This window comes from Dysidea avara, chromosome 4 (genome assembly GCF_963678975.1).
Source record: "Dysidea avara chromosome 4, odDysAvar1.4, whole genome shotgun sequence".
Taxonomy (NCBI): domain Eukaryota; kingdom Metazoa; phylum Porifera; class Demospongiae; order Dictyoceratida; family Dysideidae; genus Dysidea; species Dysidea avara.
In genome coordinates this window covers 30,533,188-30,550,754 of record NC_089275.1, presented here as the reverse complement: position 1 = coordinate 30,550,754, position 17,567 = coordinate 30,533,188, and the positions used below count along the sequence as shown (strand labels likewise).

Here is a 17,567-nt window from a genome sequence, read left to right as displayed (position 1 = left end):
CATTAGTCCATAGGTATGCACGAATCCACATCCATTATTGTCTGCAGGCTTATGTAGAGCCACGCCCACTGATCAGTTATTAGTCATAATCTAGTATAACAGTGCTGTGAGTAACTCAGCAGATATTTAGTGGTCATGAGCTTGCAAAAAAAAAACTTCACAAACTAGTATAAGAAAAAAATTGGAATTTTAAATTAGATTAGAGATAGTGTATAATGCTGCAATAAAAAGTACTGAAACAAGCTGGATCGGAGTAGTACATAATGTCCAAATACTATAAATGATAAGAAGTCAATATCCCTACTGTACTTGCTTACTTTGTATTATGTAGTATTAGCCAACTGTTTGAAGTGGACTGTGGAAATCCTGAGTTGGTTCTCCAGATAGAACAACGATGGTCGATGAATAATGGAAGGTGAAAAGGTGATTATCTGACTGTCTGAAGTTCACTGTGGCAACCCTGAGTTCATTCTCCAGGTTGAATGACAACAGTCAATGAACAATTGAACGTGACAAATGATTATCCAACTGTTTGAAGTTGATCATGATAAATCCAAGTTAGTTCTCAAAGTTGAATGACAGCAGTTGTTGAACAATGGAAGGTAACAGGAGTGATTATTTAATCTTGTCCATTATATCTGTATTAGCCAACTGTTTGAAGTTCACCGTGGCAACCCTGAGTTAGTTCTCCAGATTGAATGATGACAGTCAATGAAGAATGGACGTGACAGACTGATTTACTGACTGTTCAAAATTCATCATGGCAACCCTGAGTTAGTTTTCCCAGTTTAAAGACAGTAGTTGATGAACAATTGAAGTTGACGAGTGATTATTTACTGTTATTATTTTATTTTTATTGTGCTATATTAGCCAACTGTTTGAAGTTGATCGTGGCAACCCTGAGTTAGTTCCCCAGTTTGAATGACAGCAGTCGATGAACAATAGGAGGTGACAGGGTGATTTTCTGACTGAAGTTCATCACAGCAACACCGAGTTAGTTCTCCAGATTGAATGACAGCAGTTGTTTAACAAAGGAAGGTAATAGGAGTGATTATTTAATGTTCTTATTTTATTTGTGTTATGTAATATTAACAAACTGTTTGAGGTTGGTTGTGACAACCCTGATTTAGTTCCAGGATTGAAAGACGACAGTCGAAATATGGAAGGTAACAGAGTGATTGTTGCTATTTTATTAGTGTAAATTAAAATTAGCTGACTGAGTTTCATTGTGGCCACCCAGAGTTGAATGACGACAGTTGATAAACAATGGCAGGTAATACAGTGATAATTTGTGACTGGATTTGCGAAAAGATACCTTTATCACACATAAAATTTGACCCATTTTTTGAACTTTGAAACTTCATAACTTTTGTATCAATGCATACATTTAGTTGCAATTTTTCTTGATTAAACCTACATTAGTTGGCTACATTTTGATATATAAAGAAAGTTGATGAGTGAAAGGAGGCAGCCATTATGATATTTTGTTTGCTGGTATGTCAAGTGTGTGAAAAGGTACCTTTTTGCAAATCCGGTCACATTTCATGTTGGTATGGTTTGTTAGTGTGATTTAATATTAGGTAACTGTTTGAAGTTCATCATGGCAACCTTGAGTTAGTTCTCCATGAAGAGTGACAGCAGTTGATGAAACATGTAAGGCAACAGATTTCAAGTTCAACATCATAACTTTCTAAATGGAATGTTGACACAGCCAACGGACAATGAAAGGTTAAAAATTATACTTTGTGGTGTTATTTATGGTATTTATTTTTAGGTTATGGAATGGCATGGTACTTCTTCAGTTCAACTGGAGGACAAAGCTTAACTTTCACAGAGAATTTACAAGTGTTAAACAATGTAATATATTCTATTTCATGTATATCTGTGCGTGCATTAAATCAAAATGTCGCTTTTAAAGCATTAGAAGCGTAAAACTGATAAACAAAGCAAAGACTGAAGTACCCCAGATTCTTTTGAGAATGTTGCTAGTCATGGAGAACCAACAGCCAGTAAAGCCAAGTGTTACTTCCAGCTATACTGCCACTCCGTGTGGTTTTTGTGCCACTACTGAAGGCAAACAGCTCCGTCTGTAGCTGGCGAAACGGCGAACGTCTGATCTATTTATTATTTTTATTAATGCTTTACAGCACAAGTGCTGAAGGTCTGTAGGACACCTGGTCCTACAGCCTGCTCAAAGACTTTAGCTACTTAGACTTTAACTACTTAATCTAGATGTTATCCAAGTAAGCGGACTGTTACTGTCACAAATGTTGCCCCGTTCTTTCAATGTGCTTTTCCTGTGTCAGCTAGAAAGAAACCATCATGTAGAGAGTTAAGTTGCAATCAAATCACCCTGCAGAGAGTTCAGCTATGAAGAGATCACGCCGTGGAGAGCTCAGCTAGAAGATGTCACTTTGTAGAGAGTTCGGCTACAAAGAAACTACCATGTACAGAGTTCAGCTCACCCCATCACTCTACAGGCCATATCTTAGTACTGGAATGGTATTGTTGCATTCTGTAACTTGGATCATGATGCAAATTAAATGTGTACTGAGAGCTGAAAATAGCAATGCCATAGCATAATGGCACAATAAGTTATGAGTAATGAAATTGTAAAAAAGTAGGCAAAAATCATGTGCCCACATGCCCTATTATTATCGCAGGCCTGGTTACATATGTGACTTTAAGGAAATGTTCATCATATTTATGCACATGACTCTCTGGTTCTTTTAATAACTGCAGTTCACATACCAAACCATTTAGGAGTACTGTGGAACTCATTAATAACTGGAACTGTGTATCAACAACTGCTAACACAGCAAAAATAGTGTTCCAGTACTACATATTCTAACTCCGTCTTTATTCAGTATTGGAACAACTATTTTTAAAAACTCCTTATAACGAGACAAAACAAACCTCAAATCTATAAATGACTCTAATGTTATTCACTATTGGGGGTTGTGGTCTGTTTTTGTTTGAGCCAAGGTAGAATATCTGGACTATTAGTTCCAACACCTAAACAAAGACGGAATAAATACAGTCAGTATTTGTGAATGAATTATGCTGTGTAAGCTTGTTAATGTGAATTATAATGCTTTGAAATATCAGCATTGAGTGGAAATGTGTGGTGAACATGCAATTAGCATTGCAAAGTGGTTGCTAGAAAAACATTGAAAAGATTACACACATCCAAATATTTGATTTCTGAGTAGCTACTTGAGTAAATGCAATTGTTCAGGATTAATTTCCTAATCATCTGATTTCACTATTGTCTGATTTTTAGCAAGCATAATATAGGCAGGTAAAGCATTTATTGTTATGAATTAGTCACTTTATCATTTCAAAGCTATTAAGTATCTCAACTCAAATCTATCTTTAAGTTTATTGTGATCTCTCAAACTGCTTCAAAATGCTGGAATTAATTTAATTCTTTTACACCATCAATAATCTGGTCTGTAGGTACTGTTATATGACAAGTTTAATGATGCAATAACAGAGAAAAATGTGTGAGGCACAAAAGTGCACGCTGGGTCTGATGATAAATAATTAAAACAAATAATGGCTACTATAGGTTGAGACTCTAAAAGCACATTTCAATCCAAAGCTTTTCTTCATTATAGCAGAACACTTCAAGTATCACCATACATTCATGTTTCCAGATAGCTGCAAGGCTCACATCTGTCTTTATATACTCAGAGCATGTTACTGAAAATAACAAAACAGTCAGTCATATTGCAAGAGAGGGTATAATGACCAAAGACTTGCCATGCGTCCTTTTAAAGGTGTAATGTAAAGTGTCAATACTGTGATAAGCAAGCATATTCATTTCATAAGTTTGTAGCTAGTGAAGTTGTAAGCAACTTCCTTATACTTACTGCAGTGATTCTTAAAAAAAGTCACCAAAGATTGAATATTTTTTTGCTACAATAGCACAAGCTAAGTTATTCAATAAGTTATCCAGGCCTATCAATAGCTGTTATGATTCAAACAATATTTGGTGAACAAAATTTACTATGAAATGTCTATGAGGCACACCCTGTAGAGAGTTCAGCTACAAACAAATCAGACTGTGGAGAGATTAGCTAGAAACAAGTCACCCTGTAGACAGATCAGCAAGAAGGAATTACCTTGTAGAGAGCTCAGCTACAAAGGAATCATCATGTAGAGAGTTCAGCTGCAAACAAATCACTTTGTAGAGAGTTCAGCTACAAAAAGATCACCCTGTAGAGAGTTAAGCTGAAAGAGTCACCTTGTAGAGAGTTCAGCTACAAACAAATCATCCTGTAGAGAATTCAGCTACAAACACATCGTCCTGTAGAAAGATCAGCTAGAAGAAGTTACAGTATCTTGTAGAGAGTTCAGCTACAAACAAGTCACCCTGTAGAGACACAAGCTGAGTGGACAACAGTACTAGACATAAAGTAATTCAAGAAGTAATAGTTATCTAGTATATAGTTGATTGGCGCATAGGTACATCACAAGACATATTAAAGCCAATTTTTGACCCAGTCTGGGAAAACCAGTTATATTGCCAATTTAAAAGTATTGAGAAATGCTGGTTTTAAGCATTAGTGTGGTTTAGCTCACCAATGGTTGAAGTTATGTGTATGAAAATTTCACTCGTTTTATACCAATCACTTACCTTCAAGAGCATCCATGGTACAAGTAGCCAACAGCCAAGTTTCCAGCAATTTTAGATAGTTTTTAAGCCAAGGTTGACTGTATCAGGCAAGCTCCAATAGGGGTGGTCTGGAAGAAGAGCAAGAGGCTGTTTAATAAATCAAAGAGGAAGGTGTAAGGATGAATTATGCCAACCATTCAGGTCTCAAAACTGGCTAAAATGTACAGAAATTTACTGCACAGGTCTTTATTCAACACCACAAAGCATTACAGCCATACACAGCCACCCCTAGACTAATGATCGGAACTCCATTAAGGCCCCAGACCTCACGTATGGATCACCACTATATTCAGGAACAGAAACCAGCAAAAGCAGACCACTCAAGTCTAGCTGTAAAATTTAATGGTTTATTATTGTACTGTAGCCTTGTGTTCTTGGTGAAAAATCAAATCTAAACCAAAACAGCCAAGCTATAAAAAAAGTGCGGCCCCCAGGGTGAAAAAAGATGTTAAATCAAAGGTGGCGGCCAAGAAATGGCTGTGATGGTAGGTTAATGGCAAAAATTTTAATTACGACAATTCAGGTGAATTTGCATTGCTAGGAAAAGAGACAATGCAAATTCACCTGAATTGTCGTAATTAAAATTTTTGCCATTAACCTACCATCACAGCCATTTCTTGGCCACCACCTTTGATTTAACATCTTTTTTCATCCTGGCCTTTTTGGGGGCAGAACTCTTTTTTTACAGCTTGGCTGCTTTGGTTTAAATATCACTTCTTTTTGTATTGCAAGCCACAAAGCCGGCCATTAACTGGCTTTGGTGCTTCCATATAACTTGTTCTTTTTTTTCTTTTCTTTTTTGCAGGAATTGTGGAACAAAGGAAGAAATGTTGTGTATAGTTTTTGTCTGATTAAAAATATTTGTATATTTAACAATGAAAGATCATCATACTGTAGGTAATAAGGTGACTTCTTATACATAACTGAACTGTAGCTGAAACTCCCATTGTTTCTAGCTGAACTCTTTTCAGAGCGACTTGTTTCTAGCTGAAATCTCTACATGGTGATTTGTTTCCAATATATATTTCTACAGGGTGATTTGTTTGTAGCTGATCCCTATAGGATAACTTCTATCTAGCTGATATCTCTACAGGGTGACTTGTTTGTAGCTGATCTCTCTACAGGGTGATTTGTTTGTAGCTGAACTCTCTACATGATGGTTTCTTTATAGCTGAACTCTTTACAAGGTAACTTCTTCTAGCTAATCTCTCTACAGGGTGACTTGTTTATAGTTGAACTCTCTACAAGGTGATATGTTTTCAGCTAAACTCTCTAAAGGGTAGTTTTTTTGTAGCTGAACTCTCTACAATGTGATTTCTTCTAGTTGATCTCTTTACAGGGTGATATGTTTGTAACTGATTTTTCTACAGGGTGATTTGTTTGCAGCTGAACTCTCTACATGATGGTTTCTTTGTAGCCAAACTCTATGCAGGGTGATGTGGTTGTAGCTGAACTCTACTACAGGGTGATTTGTTTATAGCTGAACTCTCTACAGGATGGTTTCTTTGTAGCTGAACTCTCTGCAAGGTGATTTCTTCTAGCTGATCTCTCTACAATGTAACTTCTTGTAGCTGATCTTTCTACTGGGTGACTTGTGTCTAGTTGTACACTCTACAAGATGATTTGGTTGTAGCTGAATACTCTACAGGTGGAGTTTTTGTAGCCAAACTCCCTGCAGGGTGATTTGTTTGTAGCTGAACTCTCTACAGGATGGTTTCTTTGTAGCTGAACTCTCTACAGGGTGATTTTTTTCTAGCTGAACTCTCTCTAGGGTGATCACTTCACAGCTGAACCCTCTACAAGGTGGCTTCTTCTATCTGATCTCTCTACAGTGTGATTTGGTTGTAGCTGAACTCTCTACAAGGTGATGTTTTGTAGCTGAACTCTCTCTTATTTCTAGCTGATCTCTCTACAGAATAACTTATTAGTAAAGCTGAAGTCTTTACATGGTGGATTTTGATTGTTAAACTCTCTGCATGAAGACTTGTTTGTAACAGAACTTTTATAGAGTGAATTGTTTGTAGCAGAACTTCTACAGAGTGAATTGTTTGTAGCTGAACTCTCTACAGGGTGCATGACTTGTTTATAGCTGAACTCTCTTCAGTATGACTTGTATTGTTCTGAATCACTACAGCGATATATTTGTAGCTGAACTCTCTATAGGGTGACTTGCTTCTTGCTGAACTGTCTATAGGATTAACTGTTTGCATTTGCTACACGGAATTGGCTTTTGAATCATAACTCAGTGGCTTGTAATCCGATTCTTCTGTACTACTGCAAGGACTTTCTATGAAGATTATTGTAGCTATACACTGATTTTCAACTCATTGCTCTAAGTGGTTTGCCTAGTAGGCATAAAAACTAATACTTTTTATTATAAAAATCGATCACATAATTGCAACACAGGTTGGGTTTTGTGTCATATCTCCATGGTCTTTATCTCAATTCCTTTCAAACCACCAAAAGGCACTCCTACGATGGTTACTCCATCTACATAGCAATTTTGAACTCATACCCTGTAGGCGTGACAGCAATCGATCTTGTTTTACGCGAATAATTGGTCATAACTCCCAAACCATTCATCGGATTTGCACCAAATTTAATGCTGGACTCGCCGTCGGACTCCCTTCCTGTATGCCAAATTTCAAGGCGATCGGAGTACATGTTTGCATTTTATAGCAATAATTATTTTGCAAGTGTGCGAAAAGATAAAGAGAAAAAAACGAAGTAAACAAGTTTAAACTTTAGTAGCTCGTATCTCGGAAATGGCTGGCGCAACTTCCTTCAGATTTGGAATGTAGACTCTCCCGGCTGGCGGGCAACTCTGTAGCAAATTTGGTTCCAATCGGATAAGGAATCACCGAGATACAAAAGTGTGAAAATGAGGTTTTCTTTCTTCCTATCAATATACCCACAGTGTGGCACGCCGGCTTCTTGGGCCGCACAACATATCGTATGTCTTGATCTGCTGTCATGGGTGATAAGACCAGTTTTTCCAGACCCAATTACATTTAGGCTTAACATTGGAAGTTGATACTGGGACTGGAGCTATAATAAGTCAGTTTGTCATTGTTTAGTTTTAGCTTCTATATTATTGATGCAGTAATAGCTTAGTCTAACAAGCTGCACAACCAGCAGTGTAGTAGCTAGCCCTAGTTGCATCTACGCACTTTTCAACAGTTTTGCAAAAGCAAATATGTTATAAAGAGTCCACAGAGATGGGCTCGCATTTGTTTCTAATTAATTTGCGTGAGGATAGTCAGATCTTGTGCCCAGGCAATCCTGAAACTCCTGCCAGAATGGCATCAAAGATTAACTATGTAGGTCATTAGCTATAATATAGCAAATGTAATTTACACACTTAGCTGGTAGTCTACAAACTAGATAGGTTCACCTGCATCCGGGTGTGTGTCTTATTGTCTGAGGGGGTTTCAGTCAAAACCAATGCAACACCCTGTATTTGCCACTGAGTTACAATGAACATTTATTTGTGAAACTAATTATGCATTAAATATATATGCCTGTATATACAGTAATTCAACTAATGACAAATGAATTGCTAACCTGTACAATGATACTCATTGACAGTTTGATCAGTACAGTCTTCACAATATCTTGTGTTGTTATTTCTCAGAGCAGTTGACTGGTTCCCAACAATTTCCCAAACATTATTATTACACTGTAGGTTGTAACGAACTTCATGTGTGTTATTAGGATCATCTGATCTAATGTACAATATTGACACTGACATGGAACTGTAATGATCACTAGTCTCAGATCTGGATAAACAGTTGTAGTATGTACTGTTGATAGTGATAGTGTGATTATGCTTAGCAGTTTCATCAGAGTTCACTATGTTACTAGCATTTCTCACAAACTTATCAAGAGTGCACTGTTGATGACTGACTCCAGCCACAACTGATATCAGGTTCCAAAGTAATATAATTACCATCATATCACTGACAGTTAATAGCTAAATGAGTATACAGATCATGCTTAATGGATGTATTGATTGCTTTACTCATTACACTGTATAATCAAACAGTACGGTAGTACTGTTTAAGTAGGAATCCCCCTGAAATGTCGCACACCACCAAAAATATTGCTTTTAAAAAATCAGCTTAGAAACTTCTTATGTGACGAAAATCATTTTTACGGAATAATATTAGTCCACCTAGCATCAAATGTAGTATTAAAAACAAGAAAATGCTTACTGGCGGCCGGATATAGAATTTTTTTAAAATCGTCAAAACTCGAAATTTCGTCTCACTCACTGCCTCACTCACTGACCACAGTCGCAAGCCTAGAGCCCAAACGAAGCAGCACATGGTCACCATTTTACGCCACAACAACAAACTCAGCGGTGGGATGTGCCTTTTGGGGTTCCGATGAGTGTACGCCCTGTGCGTCTTGTCTTTTCTTTTATCTTCAATCAAGCTGCTTGTCTTCTTCTTCATCCAACAAAACCATATCAAGGCGTTAATTTTCCATATCAACACTTTCTTTAAGCAGCATAATAGATGCCACAAAATTATTTAAGGCGCCTAGACTACGCTACTGTATGGAGCAGAGCACGGAGGTACCGGTACTCCACGATAGGTCATGACATCACACCCATTCTTTATTCTACGTAGTATCGATCTATCAATCGAAACCACGATTACCACGCCCCTTTTACGCTAGCTGTATTTGTGACCACACACCTTCAAGTTGGTAGGTTGATTCGAGCTCGGATTCGAGATTCTCTAGTCTAATACTATGAATCGATCGAAACCACGATGACCACACCCTTTTGGGGCAAGCACACATCTTTGCAGGCTGACTCAAGATACTCTAATACAGCAGTCACCCTAATAGAACAGTCACATGTTTATAGCTAGCTGTATGCTTTATCAAAACACTAAACAAACTAGCATATTAAAAATTATAAATTTAAAAATGAAGTAGGAATCCAAGTGATAACAAGTAGTGAAACAAGTGATGAACAATGGTAGCTATTACAGTATAGCTCAGTGGGAAATCCCTACTTTGGCATGGTATAACAATTATTTTGTGTTCAGTACCAAAGTAGGGATTTCCCACTGAGCTATACTGTAATAGGTACCATTGTTCATCACTTGTTTCACTACTTTTTATCGCTTGAATTCCTACTTCATTTTTAAATTATAATTTTTAATATACTAGTTATTTGTTACACAAGCACAATGTATCGGACCCCAGGCTCTACTCTTATCATTTTAAGCACAGTGCTGTATTGTATTTAGTGGGGGCAATAATAAATATCTGAGATCATCAAAGAATGCCTTTGCTCTCTTAACTACAGTAATAGCCAAAAATAGTCTCATAATTATTTCCTCACAATGATATGGTAATATTGATCTGTTCTCTTTACATCAACCAGAAATTCTCACAAATAAGGTTCCATTACTATATTCAATATTACTATTTTTATGTAATTCTGTTTTTGACCTTTCTGTAACGAAGTTCATATTTTATTGAATTTCTACAAACACATCAAAGGAAAGAATGGTACTACAGGTAAAACTATGGAATGTATACCAAGATGTACACTGCAAATACTAATGAATAGCAAGCAGAGTAATTCTTTTACTAAAATTACACATTGCTACAAACAGAGAACAGTGTGGGAAATAAATCTACCAATCAATCACCTTACTTTGACAGCATACAAAGGTATTGCACAAAAAATGTGGAAAATTCTCATTACATATTTAGTATAATGTGATTGCAAGCATGCAAAGCTGTAGACTCGCTGGCTGCACACCAATCAGGAACAGACAGATTTTGCTGATATTCCATAATCTAACTGCATAACACCACAGCCAGGTAATATTCATTTTGAAGAAAGGTGTAGCGAAGCACACTAGCATGAGAAGAATGTAAATTTGAAGGGGTCTGGGACCCTTTGCTCTCCCAGCAAAAATTTTTCAAGTTGGATAGAATCACAGAATGACTTTCACAATATCATATTTATTGAATGGGGATGGCTACTATCTTTATAATGAAATTTCCACTTAATCAAACAGTACGATAGTACTGTTTAAGTAGGGATCCGGGTGGATTTGGCGCGCGCCTCAAATTTTGATCCTTCAAAAATCATCCTAGAAATATCTCACACAGCAAATAAACCTTTTACTAAAGAGTCTTCAAGTTTCTAACTTTATTTCTAGCGTTATATATCAGGAAACGACTAGAAAAGTGCTGGAATTTTATTTCTAAAAAATCGCTAAAACAGAAATTTTCGTCTGCCTGCCTGCCAGCCTGCCTGCCAGCCTGCCAGACTGCCTGCCTGCCTGCCTGACCACATTCGCAAGGCTACAGGCCAAACGAAGCAGCGAAGGATCACCATTCTTTGCCACAATATTTAACTCGCTGCTGGGATGTGCCTTTTCGGGTTCCGACGAGTGTCTGCCTTCTGCGCTTTGCCTTTCCTTTTATCTTCAATTACGGATCGTCTTCTTCTTTTCCAGTCACGGAGGCGTTAATAATTCGTATCGACACTTTCCATAGAGCAGCCGTATTCGGACGCCACAAAACTAATAACGGATTCCGTACTGTAAGGGAAAGTAGATGCCTGTATAGCAACACTTGCAAAGCGATCAAACAGCCTAGTGAAGAACACACGGCCACGCCCTTATCAATCAGAGCGCGCGCTCGTACTTAACGATCAGTGGACCACGCCCATTATTAATGGTCCAGCTGTAACTAATTGTAGAAAACAGGAGATAGAAACCCTGCATGCCTTTCAATTTAGTAATTGAGCAGCTTGCATAAAGCAAGCAGCAAGATCGAGATACTCTAATAGAGCAGTCAGTGCCAAAGATCAATAATAGCTATATACCTATACCAAAAAAAGTTAACAAACTAGTGAATTTAAAAATTGTTAATTTAGAAATGGAAGTAGGGATCAAGCGATAAAAACTACTGAAACAAGTGATTTGAATGATGGCAACTATTACAACATAGCTTTGTGGGGAAATCCCTACTTTGGCATTGAACATATATGGTGACGTGGTGAGATGCCAATGTAAGGATTTCCCCACAAAGCTATGTTGTAATAGTTGCCATCATTCAAATCACTTGTTTCAGTAGTTTTTATCGCTTGATCCCTACTTCCATTTCTAAATTAACAATTTTTAAATTCACTAGTACATACTGTGCCACCCAGGGAAATTATTCTTTTGATCAAATGCCTACATATATTTCATAGAGTACTACCATACAGTACAATAGTACTGTATAGTAGGGACGATGAAGGTGTGGGCGTGGTCCACAAAGAAAAATCTACCCAAAATCATCTTCAGAAATCCTTCATGGCCATTTCACAGTATTGGTCAGGTATAAACAAGCCCAAATATGTCTTCAGAACGACCCAAAACGTTTCCGACGAGGTGCTACGAAATTTTAAAAAAAATTATTTTAGCAAATTTTCTACTGCCTCACTGCCTGCCTCACTGCCTGCCTCACTGCCTGTCTCACTGCCTGCCTCACTGCCTACCTCACTCACTGATGCGTTCAGTCAAGCATAGCAGAAAACTGGCTACAGCTACAGCCTTGCTTCTTTGGTGGAAACGCTTCGAATTTTGTGGCCTTTCACAATATTAAATACCTACGATGTGTGCACTACTATCTTACTGTTTTATCTTTGATCCTTCTTTATCATGGCCATCTCTCATGGGTACAGCTTCCATCAAAGCATGCACACCACAGCGCCCCAACATATTGGAATAAATGTGTAGCTTAATTGTAGAAAGCACGTGATTTTAATGTTGGGATACACCTAGGGATATGCTGCTGCCTGTTCAACATCGCCACTACACGCGTAAGGATTAGAGTGTTTGCTTTGGCTCGAAGGTGGTTTCTTTTCCGAGTTTAAAAACAGGCTGTATATGGCGCCTCTCTACAGACTGTATGGGTAGCTTTTCCAGAACACTTTTCAGACGTACTACAACTGAAAAACACCATAGTAGGCCTCATAGGCTCGCGTATCTCGTCGTCTAGAAAGTGGGCGTGACCCGTACTTACGCGAACTAAAAGTAAGAGCAGCCCTGAGGCTTTGAGAAAATTAGTGGAAAATAATACTGTAGACACACTATAAAACAGTTGAAAAGGGCCTAATGTATTTCGCGGACTGGACTCACGGACTGGACTCATGAACTGGACTCACACACTGAGCTGGAAACAGCTATTAAACAATAATCCAGGCATTATCCATCTCTTGCAACACTGGAGACACCACTATCGAGCTACAACTGCTGATACTGCTCTTCCTTACAGGTAAACAAACTAGTGGTGCACTAATTAATTAGAATACACTTACGATACACGAGTACTAGCAGTGATAAAGCATGGTAGAAGCTATTGTTGTAGCTTAGATGTTTTTCCTTTAGCACTAGTGCTAGTGTTGTAGAGATGAGCTAGTAATAATTCTTAGCAGGGTAGCTATAGGTGGAACGTACTGCCCAGCGATGTGATGGGGCTATGCAAATAAACTGACTCATCACTACAGTCCTAACACCAGTGCTAAGTACTGGAGCAACAAAGGAAAAACAGCTGAGCTACAACAATAGCCTCTATCACACGTTATCACTGCTAGTACTCGTGTATCGTAAGTGTATTCTAATAAATTAGTGCAAGCGCTAGTTTGTTAACTTGTAAGGAAGAACAGTATCAGCAGTTGTAATGCGATAGTGGTGTCTCCAGTGTTGCAAGAGATGGATAATTCCTGGATTATTGTTTACAAGTTGTTTCCAGCTCAGTGCGTGAGTCCAGTCCACGAGTCCAGTCCGTGAGTCCAGTCCGCGAAATACATTAGGCCGTTGAAAAGATACTTCTGTGGGTAATGTGTTGTTTAAAGCAGTTTGTTAAAAAATCCGCATTCTTAGGAACGTTTAGCTGTGTATTTCGAGAATTGCAGAGGGGGGTGAATTACTAGCTAAATACGGCTATTCAATAAAATTTACAAAAAAAAGTTCACAAACAAGCTGCAGTCCCTACTCATATGGAAAATTCCTAATTTTTTCTTGCACTTGTATAAAAGCTAGCCACAGGACTACCAAAACTGTACCAACCTATGCACTTTAATTTTATGTATTATGCTTTGATGCAGTGCTCAAAACTTCAGTCAGGTTGGGAGGCGGCTTGCTGTCAAAATCGCCAGTAAACGATTATTTTGGTATTTGTTGCTGGCTTCCAGCACAATAATTTGTTAGCCCATCAAGTCTGGCACACGCTGCGGCTGCTTTTTGGCAATAACTGATACATAGACAGCAAATGCTTGAAGCCACTCATAGATGTTGGCAATAGATCGTTGTTTTGACTTAGCTTCTGCTGTCTCCTCAAAACCTAAGTGGCTTGGAACAAGATCTCCCATCTCTACAAACTTTCCAGATTCAATCTTTGCCACAAGGCTTGGTGGTACTGGCGGTATAGATGATCCAGCAGATGGAGCTGAAGCAATACGGTGGTTGATGGGGGGAGGAGTTCTTTTCTGGTGAGATGAAATTACGCTGACGTGCTCCAGATCTGAGAAAGAGGAGACAGGACAATATGAAGTGCTATACTGGCAGGGTCAGAATGGGATAGTGAGTGGATGTAATTAGAGTTCATAGGCTAGTCTACCTATAAGGCTTCGTGGTAATGTAGTAGAGGAATTTTTTTTACAACTAATTTGCAATCGTTGCATTACCCATACACTACAAGCATAATACCAATGCTTTACGCGTGCACACTGCCACTGATTACTGCACCTAGCTAGTATTAACATTTAAAAATATATATATATATACGTACACACTGCTGTAAGGCCACTCCAATTGGTAATTATGTTTCTGGTCCTTTGAAAATCAGTTTTAGGTGCGGGCGGGCGGAATTCAGCAACAAAGCAACAATGAAGTGACTGCTCAATTAGAGTATTATTGTGATTTACAGACTGTTCTATTAGAGTATATCGATCTGTCACTGCATTTTGCCCATTTCTTGCAGGTTTTCACTGATAAGATACAAATTAGGACATTTAGATAGTTATACTTGTTGCAGCCCAATATATGTTTCTGAAATCCAGGCTTTTCAAAAAGCTGATGCGGGCATTTTACCCATGTATTTCTGAAATTTCACATTCACCAAAAAAGAATGCGGGCGGTGGATCAGAAACATAATTACCAATTGGAGTGGCCTAATAACTTACAACAACGTTCGAACCACGTGAGAAGTGCGCGTGATCCTCGTTTGAAATAATATTGTAACCACCAGCAGACTTTGTACACCCTACCTAACCTCGCACTGTCACGCGACTTGAACGGAGATGCAGACATCGGTAAAGATACTTACCGAGGTGTGGATTATCTTGGTCTTCATCTTGAGAATCTTCACCTTCCTTTGAGAATTGATTCATCATCGCTTCCACTATCTTCGGGATGTCAGCATTCGTCAGTGGGACATCGTCGAATCATTCAGCATCTTCGCTGGATGAAGAGTCATCATCTTGCTCGCGTAAACGTTGACGCTTGAGACGTGGTGAATGGGCAGTCCCATTACTTCTCTTGGTCGATTTGGTAGCCTGTGACGACTCCTTTCCAGCACTGGGCGGATAGTTCTTTCCCCCTCTTCTTGTCATCTCTCTGACGTCCTTGAGGTGACTATTTGTTTTTTCTTTCCACCACTTCCCTTCGTTCTAAGCATAATTCTCGAAATTGCACTATCGCTTAACACTCTCCGCACCTAAAGCACGTGTTGACTTACTCATGCGTGAATTCTGATTGATGCTCACTAATACTGCTCGACTGACTCATGCATCGCTCCTACATTAACTTGGTTTAAATATGCTATGTAAACCTCATTTATTCACAGTATTGCATAAAATCTTTGTTTTCTGAAACGTTTTTTTTTTTTTCTGTCAGCAACTATATGACATTATTTCCTATAGCTATATACATTTGGCAGTTCTATATGCTCTAACAAAAGTAGCCATATCCAATTTTTTTTTCTTTTCTTTGGCCCACTTTCTGTTTCGTCTTATTTGTAGCTAAGTTGAGTAACTTTTTCAATTCTGTTTATTAGGTTAGGTAATCCAAAGGCTGCAGCACATATTGCTGTCAGACCTTCAGTGCTGGTCACTGTAAAGCTTTATAATAATGTAGTCATCAACTGCCCTACTATTCAGGGGCGTCAGAGTAAAATTGAAAGTAGGAGGCTCAGACCTGGTCTAAGAAACATGCTCCTTAGAAAATTTCACATGTTGTGATTCTTTGGAGGCAATTTTGGGCTGTAAGACTGCAATGTAATTTTAGGGATAAACTAGATACTGACCAAAAACCACCTCTGTAATATCATTTAAGTAAATACAAGAAGTGTTTCCAAAGTAGCTACAAAAGATACAAAGCCTAATGTGAATATACTACAACTATAATTATTTTAGAGGTGCCTAATATGGACTAAGTGAACATGAAGCTGTTTTGGATGAATAAAACACAGGTTCAGTAGGTAAGTACTGATTCTATCAACTGCTGCCATTAAATATATGCTATGTTTTGCATGTTTGTTTCAAGTTGTTTTTCTTTTTATTTCAGCCAAAAAGTGGCGAGGTTCTGACCTCACTGGTTGCATCATACTCTGATATCCAGGCTATTGTAATTAAAGTGAGTTACTGTGATAGGCAATTTTTATAAGCAACAGCAACCTTATTCTGCCTGTTATGCTAGCAATGTTGTTTATGCAATCAACACTTTTTTATTTATTAAGGCTTTACAGCAGAAGTGCTGAAGGTCTGTAGGACACCTGGTCCTACAGCCTATTTAAAGTTGTTACATGAAGTGTCTGATTATGACTATGCTAAGTACAAGGATAACAGAAGGCAATGCCAGTATCAATGTCGTAAATTATTTAACCAGTATGCATTGAATCTCATCGACCCCATCAGTAACTCAAACAATTATGGGTCATATATTAAAAGCAAGAGAATAGATCACACAGGGGTTAGTTCCTTGAAACACCAGGGTCTACCTACTGTATACTGAACCTCAAGAAAAATCAGATTTACTTACAGGCTATTTTCCATCCATTTTACTTCAAAGACATATCTCACATTCCAGACCTACAGTAAACGATAATTCCCTACCCAGTATACCACAGTTAGTGGTGCATACAGATGGTGCAGTAGCTCAACTATTACAAGCAAATAAAGCTACTGGGCCTGACAACCTTCCAACACGATTTTTGCAGGAAGCTGCCTACAAAATTGAGCCAACTCTCACAATCATCTATCAAGCATCCTTAGACTAAGAAATTTTACCTAGTACCTGGAAAACAGCAGCAGTTGTTCCAATCTTTAAAAAAAGACTGCAGGTCAGATCTAGGTAATTACAGGCCTGTATCATTAACTTGTATTTGTTGTAAGATCTTGGAACATTTCATATATTCAAACATCAACAGTATCATGAAGTTCTCTGTGACAGTTAATATGGATTTCGACAAAAACGAAGTTGTGAATCCCAACCGATTACTACCATTAATGATTTAGCTAAATGTCTCAATGAAGAAGGCTGATGTGATGTTCTTCTGTTAGGGCATTCAGCAAAGTGCCACGTACACACCTCTTCAAAAACTTCATCACTATGGTATACTATACATGGAGCACTATTATTATGGCTCAAATCCTTCCTAACTGACAGGTCACTATATGTGACATTTGATAGTCACAAGAGTCATCCCACCCCAGTGTCATCAAGGGTTCCTCAAGTCACAGTCTTAGCTCCATTGCTCCTCTTGCTATTACGTAGCTTCGGACTTGATGTAAAATAAAGCAGTACATCATCAGCTTATAGCTTCACTTTTGAACATACCAGAAGAGGAATATCATTATTATAAT

The 17,567-nt window shown here is 38.2% G+C and overlaps 1 protein-coding gene across 1 annotated transcript in view; it reads right to left on the bottom strand.

The window, feature by feature from the left end:
* LOC136254635 (fasciclin-2-like) overlaps positions 1–15,115 on the bottom strand; it is a 372,927-nt gene extending 357,812 nt beyond the window's left edge. The window contains exons 1-2 of the mRNA XM_066047379.1: positions 15,032–15,115; positions 8,246–8,654 (exon numbers count right to left, since the gene is read on the bottom strand). Coding sequence (XP_065903451.1) covers positions 8,246–8,654; positions 15,032–15,058 — 436 coding nt within the window. The 5' untranslated portion in view covers positions 15,059–15,115. The remainder of the gene's footprint in view (positions 1–8,245; positions 8,655–15,031) is intronic.
* Between the last annotated feature and the right edge of the window lie 2,452 nt (positions 15,116–17,567).